The 14534-nt window shown below is 42.5% G+C and overlaps 1 protein-coding gene across 4 annotated transcripts in view; it reads left to right on the plus strand.

Moving 5' to 3' along the window:
* LOC129855226 (casein kinase I-like) overlaps positions 1–11457 on the plus strand; it is a 38992-nt gene extending 27535 nt beyond the window's left edge. Inside the window, exons 4-12 of one of the 4 annotated variants that reach the window (XM_055922643.1) lie at positions 60–208; positions 450–684; positions 1045–1130; positions 6344–6428; positions 6538–6686; positions 6960–7040; positions 8033–8140; positions 9525–9631; positions 9887–11457. In XM_055922643.1, the coding sequence (XP_055778618.1) occupies positions 60–208; positions 450–684; positions 1045–1130; positions 6344–6428; positions 6538–6686; positions 6960–7040; positions 8033–8140; positions 9525–9631; positions 9887–9941 (1055 nt within the window). In that variant the 3' untranslated portion in view covers positions 9942–11457. The remainder of the gene's footprint in view (positions 1–59; positions 209–449; positions 685–1044; positions 1131–6343; positions 6429–6537; positions 6687–6959; positions 7041–8032; positions 8141–9524; positions 9632–9886) is intronic. The other 3 variants (XM_055922644.1, XM_055922646.1, XM_055922647.1) reach the window with 3 other exon arrangements.
* Positions 11458–14534: the final 3077 nt, after the last annotated feature.

The following is a 14534-nucleotide window of genomic DNA, read 5'->3' on the forward strand; positions in this document are numbered from 1 at the left end:
GTAAGTTGTGTGGTCCCATTCATATATAACATGTGTCCTTACCTGTCTCTTTGTTGCAGAGGGTATTCCTCAGGTGTACTACTTTGGGCCATGTGGGAAGTACAATGCCATGGTGCTGGAGCTGCTGGGGCCCAGCCTGGAAGACCTGTTTGATCTCTGTGACCGCACCTTCTCCCTCAAGACCGTCCTCATGATAGCCATACAGCTGGTAAGAATGTAATAGTTGTTTACTTGACCCAGAGCTTATAAGACTACTTTCAGTGAATATTCACAGTATGTCAGCCACATAATTAGATAGTGAATGATGGGATCACTACAATGTCAGCCATCTCTATTCCTATCGCTGTGTTGTCATTCTCTTTGTTCTCAGAGGTTTACAGCATTTGAAAAGTGTCCTGAAAGAGTTTGAGATCCTATCTTGTCTAAATGCTCTGTGTTCTGCCTCCCAGATAACACGGATGGAATTTGTCCACACAAAAAGCTTGATATACAGAGACGTCAAGCCAGAGAACTTTTTGGTGGGGCGGCCGGGCAGCAAGAGGCAGCACACAATCCACATTATCGACTTCGGGCTGGCCAAAGAATACATCGACCCTGAGACCAAAAAACACATCCCGTACCGGGAGCACAAGAGCCTGACGGGCACGGCGCGCTACATGAGCATCAACACACACCTGGGGAAAGGTGAGAAATGATCATGATCACACATGCTGCTGTGTTATTGGAAATATAAGCTGTTTTTTAAACCCTAAAGATATATTTTTTCTTTCCTAATCCTATAAATTTGTACTGGGCTGTTGATGATCAAGTTCTCCGTAATGTTCAGGAAGGAGCTCATCCTAACTTCAGAACTGGACACATATCTGACCAACATTACTTCCATGTGGATCTTGTATTCATTGATTGAATTTGAGATTTTCACATTAGGACTAATGGTATCATATATAGTTGACAGGGTGGATAATTGAGAGATTATAGTTTTTTTTTATTTGTGTGCTGTTTCTGCGTGTGTCATTAATGAACTCTTCTTCTCCTCTCCTCCAGAGCAAAGCAGGCGGGATGACCTGGAGGCTCTGGGTCACATGTTCATGTACTTCCTGCGAGGCAGTCTTCCCTGGCAAGGCCTGAAGGTATACAGTTTCATTATATCTACATGGCTTCAGGCACATTCACCCTGCTGCTAAATAACCGATGTCATTGAAAACACATGTTCCTCTATATCTGTTTATCTACAAAATATAGGAACGTATTGTTTTCACATATGTTGAAGCTGAGGTGGTGCTTGAGATGAGTATGAAGTAGAATTTTTTTTACATTTCCCTTTAAGGAAGAGAAAAACATGCTTACGAAAAATGCCATGTTAATAGTGCTTTTGTAACCATACACTGAAAGGATTTTCACCTTCTGAGATTTAAATGTCATCATATTATAACATAAGTCACTTCCACATTTCCCCCTGTGAGGTGGGGAAATGTGGCTAGTGTCACCCAGGCTAGTGTCAGGAAGAGGACCTGCATGGCAGTATATACAGTGCCTTCAGAAACCTTTTATTTTTCCAGATTTTGTTGTTACAAAGTGGGATTAAAATTGATTTAATTGTCCTTTTCTGTCAACGATCTACACAAAATACTCTGTAGTGGAAGAAAAATTTGCACATTTATGAAATATAAAGCACTAATATATCTTTATTAGATAGGTATTCAACCCCCTGAGTCAATACATGTTAGAATCACCTTTTGGCAGCGATTACAGCTGTGAATCTTTCTGGGTAAGTCTCTTTAGAGCTTTGCACACCTGGATTGTACAATATTTGCACATGCTTCTTTTTAGAATTCTTCAAGCTCTGTTAAGTTAGTTGTTGATCGTTGCTCGACAGCCATTTTCAAGTCTTGCCATAGATTTTCAAGACAATTTTAAGTCAAAAATGTAACTAGGCCACTCGGGAACATTTAAATGTCGTCTTGGTAAGCAACTCCAGTGTGTATTTGGTCTTGTGTTTTAGGTTATTGTCCTGCTGGAAGGTGAATTTGTCTCCCAGTGTCTGTTGGAAAGCAGATTAAGCCAGGTTTTCCTCTAATATTTTGTGTGTGGTTAGCTCTATTCCGTTTCTTTTTATCATAAACTTCCTAGATCTTGCCGATGACAAGCATACCTATAACATGATGCAGCCACCACCATGCTTAAAAATATGAAGTGGTACTCAGTGATGTGTTGGATTTGATCCAAATATAATGCTTTGTATTCAGGACATAAAGTTAATTTCTTAGCCAAATGTTCTGCTGTTTTACTTTTGTGCTTTCTTGCAAACGGGAGGCATGTTTTTGGAATATTTTATTCTGTACAGACGTCTTTCTTTTGACTCTGTCAATTAGGTTAGTATTGTGGAGTAGCTATAATGTTGTTGATCCATCCTCTGTTTTCTCCTATCACAGCCATCAAACACTAACTATTTTAAGTTAGTGAAATCCCAGGCGGATTCCTTCCTCTCTTGATACACCATCTAAAGTGTAATTAACTTCACCATGCTCAAAGGGATCTTCAAGTTTATTTTTCCCCCTCCCCTATACCAATAAGTGCTCTTCTTTGCGAGGCATTGGAAAACCTCCCTGGTCTTTGTGGTTGGATCTGTTTTAAATTCACTGTTTGACTGAGGGACCTTCCAGATAATTGTAGGTGTGGGGTACAGCGATGAGGTAGTTGTTCAAAAATCATGTTAAACACTATTATTGCACACAGAGTGAGTCTATGCAACATATTATGTGACGTGTGAAGCACATTTTTACTCCTGAACTTTAGACTTGCCATAACAAAGGGGTTGAATACTTATTGATTTAAATGTTTAATTAATTAGTAAAAACAACTCCATTTTGACATTCCAGTGATAACGAAAATCTCAATTTAATCCATTTTAAATTCAGGCTATAACACAACAAAATGTGGAAAAAGTCAAGGGGTGTATAACAGCTTCATACCAAATGCTCCTTATAGGACACATCACTGCACTCTATACTCCTCTGTAAACTGGTCATCTCTGTATACTCGACGCAAGACCCACTGGTTGATGCTTATTCATAAAACCCTCTTAGGCCTCACTCCCCCCATCTGAGATACCTACTGCAACCCTCTATTAAAGGACCCCAAAGCACACACATCCCTGGTCGCTCCTCTTTTCAGTTTGCTGCAGATAGCGACTGGAACGAGCTGCAAAAAACACTCAAAACTGGACAGTTTTTAAAATCTCAATCTCTTCATTCAAAGACTCAATCATGGACAATCTTACTGACAGTTGTGGCTGCTTCGTGTGATATATTGTTGTCTCTACCTTCTTGCCCTTTGTGATGTTGTCTGTGCCTAACAATGTTTGTGCTGCTTTCATGTTATGTTGCTACCGTGTTGTCATGTGTTGCTGCCATGCTATGTTGTTGTTTTAGGTCTCTCTTTAGGTAGTGTTGTGGTGTCTCTCTTTAGGTAGTGTTGTGGTGTCTCTTTAGGTGGTGTTGTGGTGTCTCTCTTTAGGTGGTGTTGTGGTGTCTTTCTTTAGGTGGTGTTGTGGTGTCTCTCTTTAGGTGGTGTTGTGGTGTCTCTCTTTAGGTGGTGTCTCTCTTTAGGTGGTGTCTCTCTTTAGGTGGTGTTGTGGTGTCTCTCTTTAGGTGGTGTTGTGGTGTCTCTCTTTAGGTGGTGTTGTGGTGTCTCTCTTTAGGTGGTGTTGTGGTGTCTCTCTTTAGGTGGTGTTGTGGTGTCTCTCTTTAGGTGGTGTTGTGGTGTCTCTCTTTAGGTTGTGGTGTCTCTCTTTAGGTTGTGTTGTGGTGTCTCTCTTTAGGTGGTGTTGTGGTGTCTCTCTTTAGGTGGTGTTGTGGTGTCTCTCTTTAGGTTGTGGTGTCTTTCTTTAGATAGTGTTGTGGTGTCTTTCTTTAGATAGTGTTGTGGTGTCTTTCTTTAGATAGTGTTGTGGTGTCTTTCTTTAGATAGTGTTGTGGTGTCTCTTTAGGTTGTGGTGTCTATAACAGCTTCATATCAAATGCTCCTTATAGGACACATCACTGCACTCTATACTCCTCTGTAAACTGGTCATCTCTGTATACTCGACGCAAGACCCACTGGTTGATGCTTATTCATAAAACCCTCTTAGGCCTCACTCCCCCCATCTGAGATACCTACTGCAACCCTCTATTAAAGGACCCCAAAGCACACACATCCCTGGTCGCTCCTCTTTTCAGTTTGCTGCAGATAGCGACTGGAACGAGCTGCAAAAAACACTCAAAACTGGACAGTTTTTAAAATCTCAATCTCTTCATTCAAAGACTCAATCATGGACAATCTTACTGACAGTTGTGGCTGCTTCGTGTGATATATTGTTGTCTCTACCTTCTTGCCCTTTGTGATGTTGTCTGTGCCTAACAATGTTTGTGCTGCTTTCATGTTATGTTGCTACCGTGTTGTCATGTGTTGCTGCCATGCTATGTTGTTGTTTTAGGTCTCTCTTTAGGTAGTGTTGTTTTAGGTCTCTCTTTAGGTAGTGTTGTTTTAGGTCTCTCTTTAGGTAGTGTTGTGGTGTCTCTCTTTAGGTAGTGTTGTGGTGTCTCTCTTTAGGTAGTGTTGTGGTGTCTCTCTTTAGGTGGTGTTGTGGTGTCTCTCTTTAGGTGGTGTTGTGGTGTCTCTCTTTAGGTGGTGTCTCTCTTTAGGTGGTGTCTCTCTTTAGGTGGTGTTGTGGTGTCTCTCTTTAGGTGGTGTTGTGGTGTCTCTCTTTAGGTGGTGTTGTGGTGTCTCTCTTTAGGTGGTGTTGTGGTGTCTCTCTTTAGGTGGTGTTGTGGTGTCTCTCTTTAGGTGGTGTTGTGGTGGCTCTCTTTAGGTGGTGTTGTGGTGGCTCTCTTTAGGTGGTGTTGTGGTGGCTCTCTTTAGGTGGTGTTGTGGTGGCTCTCTTTAGGTGGTGTTGTGGTGGCTCTCTTTAGGTGGTGTTGTGGTGGCTCTCTTTAGGTGGTGTTGTGGTGGCTCTCTTTAGGCGGTGTTGTGGTGTCTCTCTTTAGGCGGTGTTGTGGTGTCTCTCTTTAGGTTGTGGTGTCTCTCTTTAGGTAGTGTTGTGGTGTCTCTCTTTAGGTAGTGTTGTGGTGTCTTAGGTTGTGGTGTCTTTCTTTAGGTTGTGGTGTCTCTCTTTAGGTAGTGTTGTGGTGTCTCTCTTTAGGTGGTGTCTTTCTTTAGGTTGTGGTGTCTCTTTAGGTGGTGTCTTTCTTTAGGTTGTGGTGTCTCTAGGTGGTGTCTTTCTTTAGGTTGTGGTGTCTCTTTAGGTAGTGTTGTGGTGTCTCTTTAGGTGGTGTCTTTCTTTAGGTTGTGGTGTCTCTTTAGGTAGTGTTGTGGTGTCTCTTTAGGTAGTGTCTTTCTTTAGGTTGTGGTGTCTCTTTAGGTGGTGTCTTTCTTTAGGTTGTGGTGTCTCTTTAGGTGGTTTCTTTCTTTAGGTTGTGGTGTCTCTTTAGGTAGTGTTGTGGTGTCTCTTTAGGTAGTGTCTTTCTTTAGGTTGTGGTGTCTCTTTAGGTGGTGTCTTTCTTTAGGTTGTGGTGTCTCTTTAGGTGGTGTCTTTCTTTAGGTTGTGGTGTCTCTTTACGTAGTGTTGTGGTGTCTCTTTAGGTGGTGTCTCTTTAGGTGGTGTCTTTCTTTAGGTTGTGGTGTCTCTTTAGGTTGTGGTGTCTCTTTAGGTAGTGTTATGGTGTCTCTTTAGGTGGTGTCTCTTTAGGTGGTGTCTTTCTTTAGGTTGTGGTGTCTCTTTAGGTGGTGTCTTTCTTTAGGTTGTGGTGTCTCTTTAGGTAGTGTTGTGGTGTCTCTTTAGGTGGTGTCTTTCTTTAGGTTGTGGTGTCTCTTTAGGTAGTGTCTTTCTTTAGGTTGTGGTGTCTCTCTTTAGGTGGTGTCTTTCTTTAGGTTATGGTGTCTCTCTTTAGGTAGTGTTGTGGTGTCTCTCTTTAGGTAGTGTTGTGGTGTCTCTCTTTAGGTAGTGTTGTGGTGTCTTTCTTTATGTAGTGTTGTGGTGTCTCTCTTGTCATGATGTGTTTTGTCCTACATTTTGTATTTTAATCCCAGCCCCCGTCCCCGAAGGAGGCCTTTTGCCTCTTGGTTGGCAGTTATTCTGAATAAGAATTTGTTCTTAAGAGAGGATATGCATGTGGAGAAAAACTAAGACACCTTAAATATTCTACACGTGAACATTATGCCCATTCAGTCATGCTGCCTCCAGCCCCAAATGTGGCTGTTATATTGTGCATTCTGCAAAGCTGTAGTTTTTCAACTCTACTGTGCTTTGTGGTAATTAAAGCTAAACGCATGGGAGGATAATTGTTTCACTGTCTGTTGATTCCAGGCGGACACATTGAAGGAGAGGTATCAGAAGATTGGCGATACCAAGCGAGCTACCCCAATTGAAGTGCTTTGTGAAAGCTTCCCGGGTCAGTACTGCCATTTTGGTTTCATTTGGAATCTTCATAACTCTTTAGGCCTAGATCTAGTTCAGTTTATGCAAATTAAATGATTGTGTGCCTTTGTCCTTTGCTGCAGAAGAGATGGCCACATATCTGCGTTACGTGAGGAGGCTGGACTTCTTTGAGAAACCTGATTATGACTACTTACGGAAACTCTTCACGGAACTGTTTGACAGGAACGGCTACGTCTTTGATTATGAATACGATTGGGTCGGCAAGCCACTTGTGAGTCTCCATCACTTGCTTTTTCTTCCTATTCAACCTTTTGAGTGGAGCACTTGACCCCTTAATCTGCAGACTTTCATTATTCTTTTTCTGTAAATAATCACAAAAGGATCAAAATGGAGATTTCCTGTGACGTCTGTTATTCAAGGGCCTTTCTTTTTTTGTTATATAATATATGAATATCTTCAGCTTGTGGTGAGTGTAAGTATTCTCAGCCACGATTTTGATGTCCTAGGTAAAATGCTGTCATTTTGTCCCCCCCCCCCACCATAGCCTACACCGGTAGGCCCCATCCCCAGTGACACGCCCGCTCAGCCCAGCAGAGACAAAGCACAACAGCAGACCAAAAACCAGGTGAGCTCGCCGCCGCCGCCCGCCACACCCACCCACCTCGTCAGTCGAGTTCCCCGTGTCTGAGGCAGCCGCCAAACCTCCTATCTTAATCTCCGCTTGCTTCCTCAACAATATGGCCTCTTTTTTACAATGTCACCTTTTTCCAATCCAACCTCTTCAATTTCCTCTTTACTCTGTTGTGGCGATTGAGCAAGAAAGATGGGGAACTGATGAACTTGTTATAATTGTCATTAAATGTTGTAGCAACATCTCTGAAAGTTGGAACTGTTTTAGCATTGGACGGTTTTGTCTTCAGCCTGTCTCTCAAAGAACTAGTTATTTCATGCATGAGTTAAATGCATTGTTCACATCAGCAATGACATTGCAGTTTGCTTAGTGTGTGGCAAAAATGTGTTCTTTTCCTTGTTCTATCAGCATGCTATTTCAGCCTTGGTCCTACTACACTGTCACCAACATGACACATTGTTTACATTTTTGCCAATTCACGATGATTAATTGAACTTTATTAGTCATAATCTTTTCCTCTAAGGCAAAGTGCATACGGTTTTCTGGTTGCTGTGGACTCTGGTCTTTATTTATGGTTCTCCAGAACAATGTCATGAGTAGGACATATCATCCTTTATGTGCAACACGTTGCATAGCACAAACAGTTAGATTTTTGTTGTTGTTGCAGAAACCAGGAATAGAATCAGAACAATTATTAGTTAATTCAGTCAGATCAATATAAAATCTACATGTTGGAATAGAAGTCAAGATGCTTTGTTTTTTCAGATCAAGGCTGTTTTTACTCTTGCATCAGTCAGTGGGCTCTGCTTTATGTTTTGCTCTATTTTCCTTCTGTTAACATAGTTTTAACAAGCCTGCCTTCTGTATTTATTTCCATTTGTTTCTTTGTTTTTGTTCATTCACTTCCCCATCCCACTCTCCCACCACCACCACATTACCTCCCACCTCTTGATTCCCGCCCCCCATACACCCTGCCCCCCTGTCAGTTGCCTGAGGCCAAAGGAGATGAGGCTCAGCGTCAGCTGTCTCCAATGACCAATACAGAGACACTGGGGTCACATCTTGTGGCCGAAAGGCTGGGGGGCTCTGTCCAGGTACTGCTTGCTGCGCATGGTGCTGCATGGCTGTGTCTGTCCACTCCAGCTTTCTCTGTCTGTGTCTCTGTCTGTGTCACTGTCTGTCTGTCTGTCTCTGTGTCGCTGTCTGTCTGTCTGTCGCTGTCTGTCTGTGTCGCGGTCTGTCTGTGTCGCGGTCTGTCTGTGTCGCTGTCTGTCTGTGTCGCGGTCTGTGTCGCTGGCTTTCTGTCTGTCTGTCTGGCTGTCTGTCTCTGTGTCACTGTCTGTCTGTCTCTGTGTCACTGTCTGTCTGTCGCTGTCTGTCTGTGTCGCTGTCTGTCTGTGTCGCTGTCTGTCTGTGTCGCTGTCTGTCTGTGTCGCTGGCTTTCTGTCTGGCTTTCTGTCTGGCTTTCTGTCTGGCTTTCTGTCTGTCTGTCTCTCTGGCTTTCTGTCTGTCTCTCTGGCTTTCTGTCTGTCTTTCTGGCTTTCTGTCTGTGTCGCTGGCTTTCTGTCTGTCTGTGTCGCTGGCTTTCTGTCTGTCTGTGTCGCTGGCTTTCTGTCTGTCTGTGTCGCTGGCTTTCTGTCTGTCTGTCACTGGCTTTCTGTCTGTCTGTGTCGCTGGCTTTCTGTCTGTCTGTGTCGCTGGCTTTCTGTCTGTCTGTGTCGCTGTCTGTGTCGCAGGCTTTTTGTCTGTCTGTGTCGCGGGCTTTTTGTCTGTCTGTGTCGCTGTCTGTGTCGCAGGCTTTTTGTCTGTCTGTGTCGCGGGCTTTTTGTCTGTCTGTGTCGCTGTCTGTCTGTGTCGCTGGCTTTCTATCTCCTTCTCTGTCTGCCTGCTCTGCTTCACTCATCCAGGCTGATAACAGGGGAGGGATGCACAGTCGGGAACCCTGCGGCCGTTGAAGCCATTATCAGGACAGGAACCCCCCTCCCCTCTCCCTGGAAAGGGTGTGATATAGGATCTGATTGAGCATGCACTGTCTCAGAACGGACTCGACCTTTAAAGTGATGAAGGGGCAACAGCATCTCAGGAGATGCCTGTTAGCTACACCCTTCACATGAAAACATGACAATTCGGAAGTGGATATTTCACATCTAGAGTCCTTTATGGCGCAATTATGCCGTCTCAGATGATTACATTTTGAAGATTATTTTTTTGAGCAAATGTGCCATCTAGGGTTTTGGAAGGGAATTGCATCCTTTGAAATAATGACCTCTTTTTACTAACTAGTAGATCCATTTTAAGTTTAAATGTCACGTGCACAAGTACAGTGAAATGCCTTTCTTGACAGCTCTTTTACAATGTAATGTCAAAGGTAAGAGTCATAAGCTAATGCTCAATCTCTCACTTCATATGAAGGATAAATGACAGATAATTAGTCATGCACAGACATCCTGTCTGAATTCCTTGTCTTCACCTGTACAGGTGATGAGCTCGACGAATGGAGAGCTGAACACTGACGACCCGACGGCGGGACACTCCAATGCTCCCATCACTGCTCCCACTGAGGTGGAGGTGGCTGATGATACCAAGTAAGACAGCTGTCTTTCCCTGGCGTTGACTGCATTGGCTCACCATGCTCTGCTCGGTCTCACTACCTCTGGCAGTCATTCAAAATACTGTTACAACAAAACATTTAACAGGTTCCACATGTTTAAGGCCTCTAATGTTCAGTTTTGCCTTTTTTTAACCTTGCAGTTTTTTTTGTTGCTTTAAAACATTGCATTTTTTGATATGCAACATTCATTTCCTTTTGAAACTAAATGAGTGTGTGTCCTTGCCTGCAGGTGCTGCTGTTTCTTCAAAATGAGAAAGAGGAAAACTCTCCAGCGGCACAAGTGAAGAGAAGACCTCGGCGGGAACTTGAAACATTCTGCTCACTTTCAAGTTTTAAATGGAAGCAACCACACCGATCACCCATCCTATCTCCCTTTCCCAATCTCTCTCTCTCTCCCTCTCGCTCTTCTCCATCTTTCTCAGCGCTCTTCTGCTACAGGCGTGTAAAGCAATGTTGTTGTCCTACAGACTTTGTGGGCTTCACAACAGACACTGGCTTCCAAAAGAAAGAAATCGTTAAAGTACCTGCATAATAAAGAGAGAACGTTTAAAAGCTGTAACAAAGAAACGCGAATATCGTGGCGTGAATAGAAAAAAATTATACTGTTTGAAACAGTTGTTGTATTCTAGATTCCATACATAGCATTTACTGTTCAACAGCCATTGATCTGAGGGAACTGTCAATGAGTCGAGGGAAAGAAGTCTGTTCCATAGAAATAGTCCTTTATTTGTGGGATCAAGGTAAGAAGCAAGACTGAACTATACTAATGATAACTCTGGAATCACTGAGCGCAACAGGAAACACTTCATCTAAATCAGAATTGGAGGATGTTTATGTTGAGTTTTTTATTTAATCCTCTGTTGTTTTCAAAGTCAACTCCCTGGATTGAAAACAAATGTTTGTTTTAGTGTACTGGAATTCATTTTGTATTATTTTTTCTTCTCTGGCTTTCATGTCTGTCAATGTGGACTTTGTAGCACAGTCACTGGCCTCAGGTACTGTGGAAGATTGAGAGAAACTGATATTAAGCTCTTTTCTTGTTGCACTTTTGAAAACAAAAAGAAAGTACAATGGAATTCTAGGTTTGAAATTAACAAACAGGAAAACAACTGAAGACTGATCTAGGAAGAGTCCTATACAAGGCTAACACTGACTGTACAAAACATTAAGAACACCTTCCCAATATTGAGTTGCGCCTCCTCCCCTCCTTTTGCCATCAGAACAGACTCAATTCATCGGGGCATGGACTCTACAAGGTGTTGAAAGCGTTCCACAGGGATACTGGCCCATGTCGACTCCAATGCTTACCACAGTTGTGTCAAGTTGGCTGGATGTCCTTTGGGTGGTGGACCATTCTTGATACACACGGGAAACTGTTGAGTGTGAAAAACCCAGCAGCGTTGCTATATTTGACACCAACTGGTGTGCCTGTCATCTACAATACCCCGTTCGAAGGCACTTCAATATTTTGTCTTAGCCATTCACCCTGGCACACACACACAATCCATGTCTCAATTTTCTCAAGGCTTAAAATCCTTCTTTAACCAGTCTCCTCCCTTTCATCTACACTGAAGTGGATTTAACAAGTGACATTAATCAGGGATAATAGCATTCACCTGGTAAGTTTGTCATAGAAAGAGCAGGTGTACATAATGTTTTGTACACTCAGTGCATATCTGAGTAAGGGCTGAAATGTCAATTTACATGAAACAAGATATCTTTCAGTTTTATTTCTACATCAGAATAATTTACCAGGAAATCATAGTTTGTGCCTTTCCAAGTAAAATGTTTAAAGCTCAAGTAAGTGTCCTGCAATGACATTTAATCTGAACTGTTCCAAATGTTGCTCATTAACTGTGTGTGCGCGCGTCCGGGCGTGCGTGTATATCTCTGAAAGCATCGTCTTTATAGGATGCCCAGTATAGAGGTCCTACTGTCTCACAACCACCGTGTCCATCTCCTCTGCTAGGACAATCAAAGGATCTTTGCCGTTTAACTCTAGGTGCACTCGACATAAAAGAGGAAAGCTTGTGCATTGTGAGCTAAGCAATTCTAGTCATTGGTGGTGGCTGATCAAAGTTAGGGGCAGCATGCAAATACATCAAGTTTATGTTTAAAGACAAAAATGAAGCGATTTTCCCATCAATGACTGAAGTTGCCACAAGACTTGAATTGGATACAAAACTGTTTTTCTTTTGAAGTTCCTCGCAGTAGTTTTGTAAATCTTTGCTTGAACGTTGTAATGGTCTATGATTTTCATGGCTTAACATGAGATGTGTGTTCGACCACAGCAACATGCTCAGTCGTCTCAAGTCTATATATATATATATATATATATATATATATATATATATATATATATATATACACTGCTCAAAAAAATAAAAATAAAGGGAACACTTAAACAACACAATGTAACTCCAAGTCAATCCTGCTGGAGGTCATTTTGCAGGGCGCTGGCATTGCACCTCCTTGCACAAAGGCGGAGGTAGCGGTCCTGCTGCTGGGTTGTTGCCCTCCTACGGCCTCCTCCACGTCTCCTGATGTACTGGCCTGTCTCCTGGTAGCACCTCCATGCTCTGGACACTACGCTGACAGACACAGCAAACCTTTTTGCCACAGCTCGCATTGATGTGCCGTCCTGGATGAACTGCACTACCTGAGCCACTTGTGTGGGTTGTAGACTCTGTCTCATGCTACCACTAGAGTGAGAGCACCGCCAGCATTCAAAAGTGACCAAAACATCAGCCAGGAAGCGTAGGAACTGAGAAGTGGTATGTGATCACCACCTGCAGAATCACTCCTTTTTTGGGGGTGTCTTGCTAATTGCCTATAATTTCCACCTTTTGTCTATTCCATTTGCGCAACAGCATGTGAAATGTATTGTCAATCAGTGTTGCTTCCTAAGTGGACAGTTTGTTTTCACAGAAGTGTGATTGACTTGGAGTTACATTGTGTTGTTTAAGTGTTCCCTTTATTTTTTTGAGCAGTGTATATACACACACACACACACAGTAGGTACAGCGGTCCCAAATAGTTTTTTTTTTTTTAAATCAAAGATGTGTGTTGTCTCAAACATTTGTTCACAAGCGATCCCCCCATAACCCCCTTGATTGTAATACTGTAAATATCCCCTTCTACGAAAGACATCACTATGCCCTTTAAAATAGCATTCCATATGCTTGTGTCATCATTGTCCTTATGAGTCAATGCCATGTGACCCAGAATGTATTGTTGTCATGAGATCAGTCATACATGCTCTGTTTTTTCTCCCTGCAGATGTTAACATGAGGGCATTGGGGTAGTAGGGTTGCTAAAAAAATGGAAATATCAATAGCAGCTATGTACATTTTTATAAACGTCTCAAACTAAGAAGAGCAGGGGAGACATATTGGGCTAAAAATGTGATGGAGTTAAATTAAGGAAATAATTAGTCTCTTTTGTAAATAGCAATACCCATGAGTTTTAAATTGGGATTTTAAAATGTAGTGGAACTGTTTCCAGTTTGGTTGTTTTCACAAAACTTAAAAAAAAATCTAATCTATTTGATTCCCACTATTTGCTGTCTGCCACCATGCTGGTAGAACTATTTTCCTATTCATTTCCTCCTAGTTTAACCCCTGGCTATACTGTGAGTGCTCTGGTGATACAATATTCAATGCAACAGAATGGATATGAGTTTCACCAATACAAAAAGCTTTATACTTATGGTCATTCTGATTCTTAACAGGGCAAATCTCCATTAGGATTGTGCGGTGTGAGCTCTGGTGCAGTATTTGTCACGATGCTTTACTCAAATTATGCTAAACTTTTTCAATATGAAAATATCACTGATTGTAATCGCGATGCTGTTGATCAACCTGTATGGTATTGGTCATGTCTTGTTTGGAGTTCGAACTAACCTCCGTTCTTGACGTGTTATGTGAGCGAAGTGAGATGGGGAAGTGAAACATAGTGTAGAAGGCTTAGCCTGTTCAACTGCCATTAGTATTAGGCTAGAACTGGACTACATATACCTGACTCACCATGTGTGTAATAAAAGAGAAAAAAGCCCTTTTGGTAACACACATTTACCACCGACACAAGTAGCCTGGTCTCATAGACTAGATGTAACATAGTAAACGTAAAACCAGGACACTCAAATTAGTATGGTAGGTTTACATAAGACAGGTTACTTTAGACAAAAACAAACTTACTACTTTTTAGCTGCTTTGCATGTTAGCTAACCTTGTAATTCGTTACATACCCTGCCTACATGGCCAAAAGAGGTTTTGGCTATTTTAGCCACACCTGTTGCTGACAGGTGTAAAAATATCAAGCACACAGCCATGCAATCTCTATGTGAAAACATTGACAGTACGGAAGAGCTCAGAGACTTTCAACTTGGCACTGTCATAGGATGCCACCTTTCCAACAAGTCAGTTCGTAAATGTCTTCCCTGCTAGAACTGCCCAGGTCAAATGTAAGTGCTGTTATTGTGAAGTGGAAACATCTAGGAGCAACAACGGCTCAGCCGCGAAGTGGTAGGCCACACAAGCTCACAGAATGAGACCGCTGAAGCGCACAGTGGATAAAAGTTGTTTGTCCTCGGTTGCAACACTCACTACCGAGTTCCAAACTGCCTCTGGAAGCAACGTCAGCACAATAACTGTTTCTCGGGAGCTTCATGAAATGGGTTTCCATTGCCGAGCAGCCGCATGCAAGCCTAAGATAACAATGGTCAATGCCAAGCATCCATTGGACTGGAGCAGTGGAAACTCATTTTCTGGAGTGACGAATCAGTCTTCACCATCTCAGTCCAACGGACGAATCTGGTTTTGGCGGATGCCAGGAGAATGCTACCTGCCCCAATGCATGGTGCCTACTGTATAGTGCCA

The sequence above is a fragment of the Salvelinus fontinalis genome, chromosome 5 (assembly GCF_029448725.1).
Source record: "Salvelinus fontinalis isolate EN_2023a chromosome 5, ASM2944872v1, whole genome shotgun sequence".
Classification (NCBI taxonomy): domain Eukaryota; kingdom Metazoa; phylum Chordata; class Actinopteri; order Salmoniformes; family Salmonidae; genus Salvelinus; species Salvelinus fontinalis.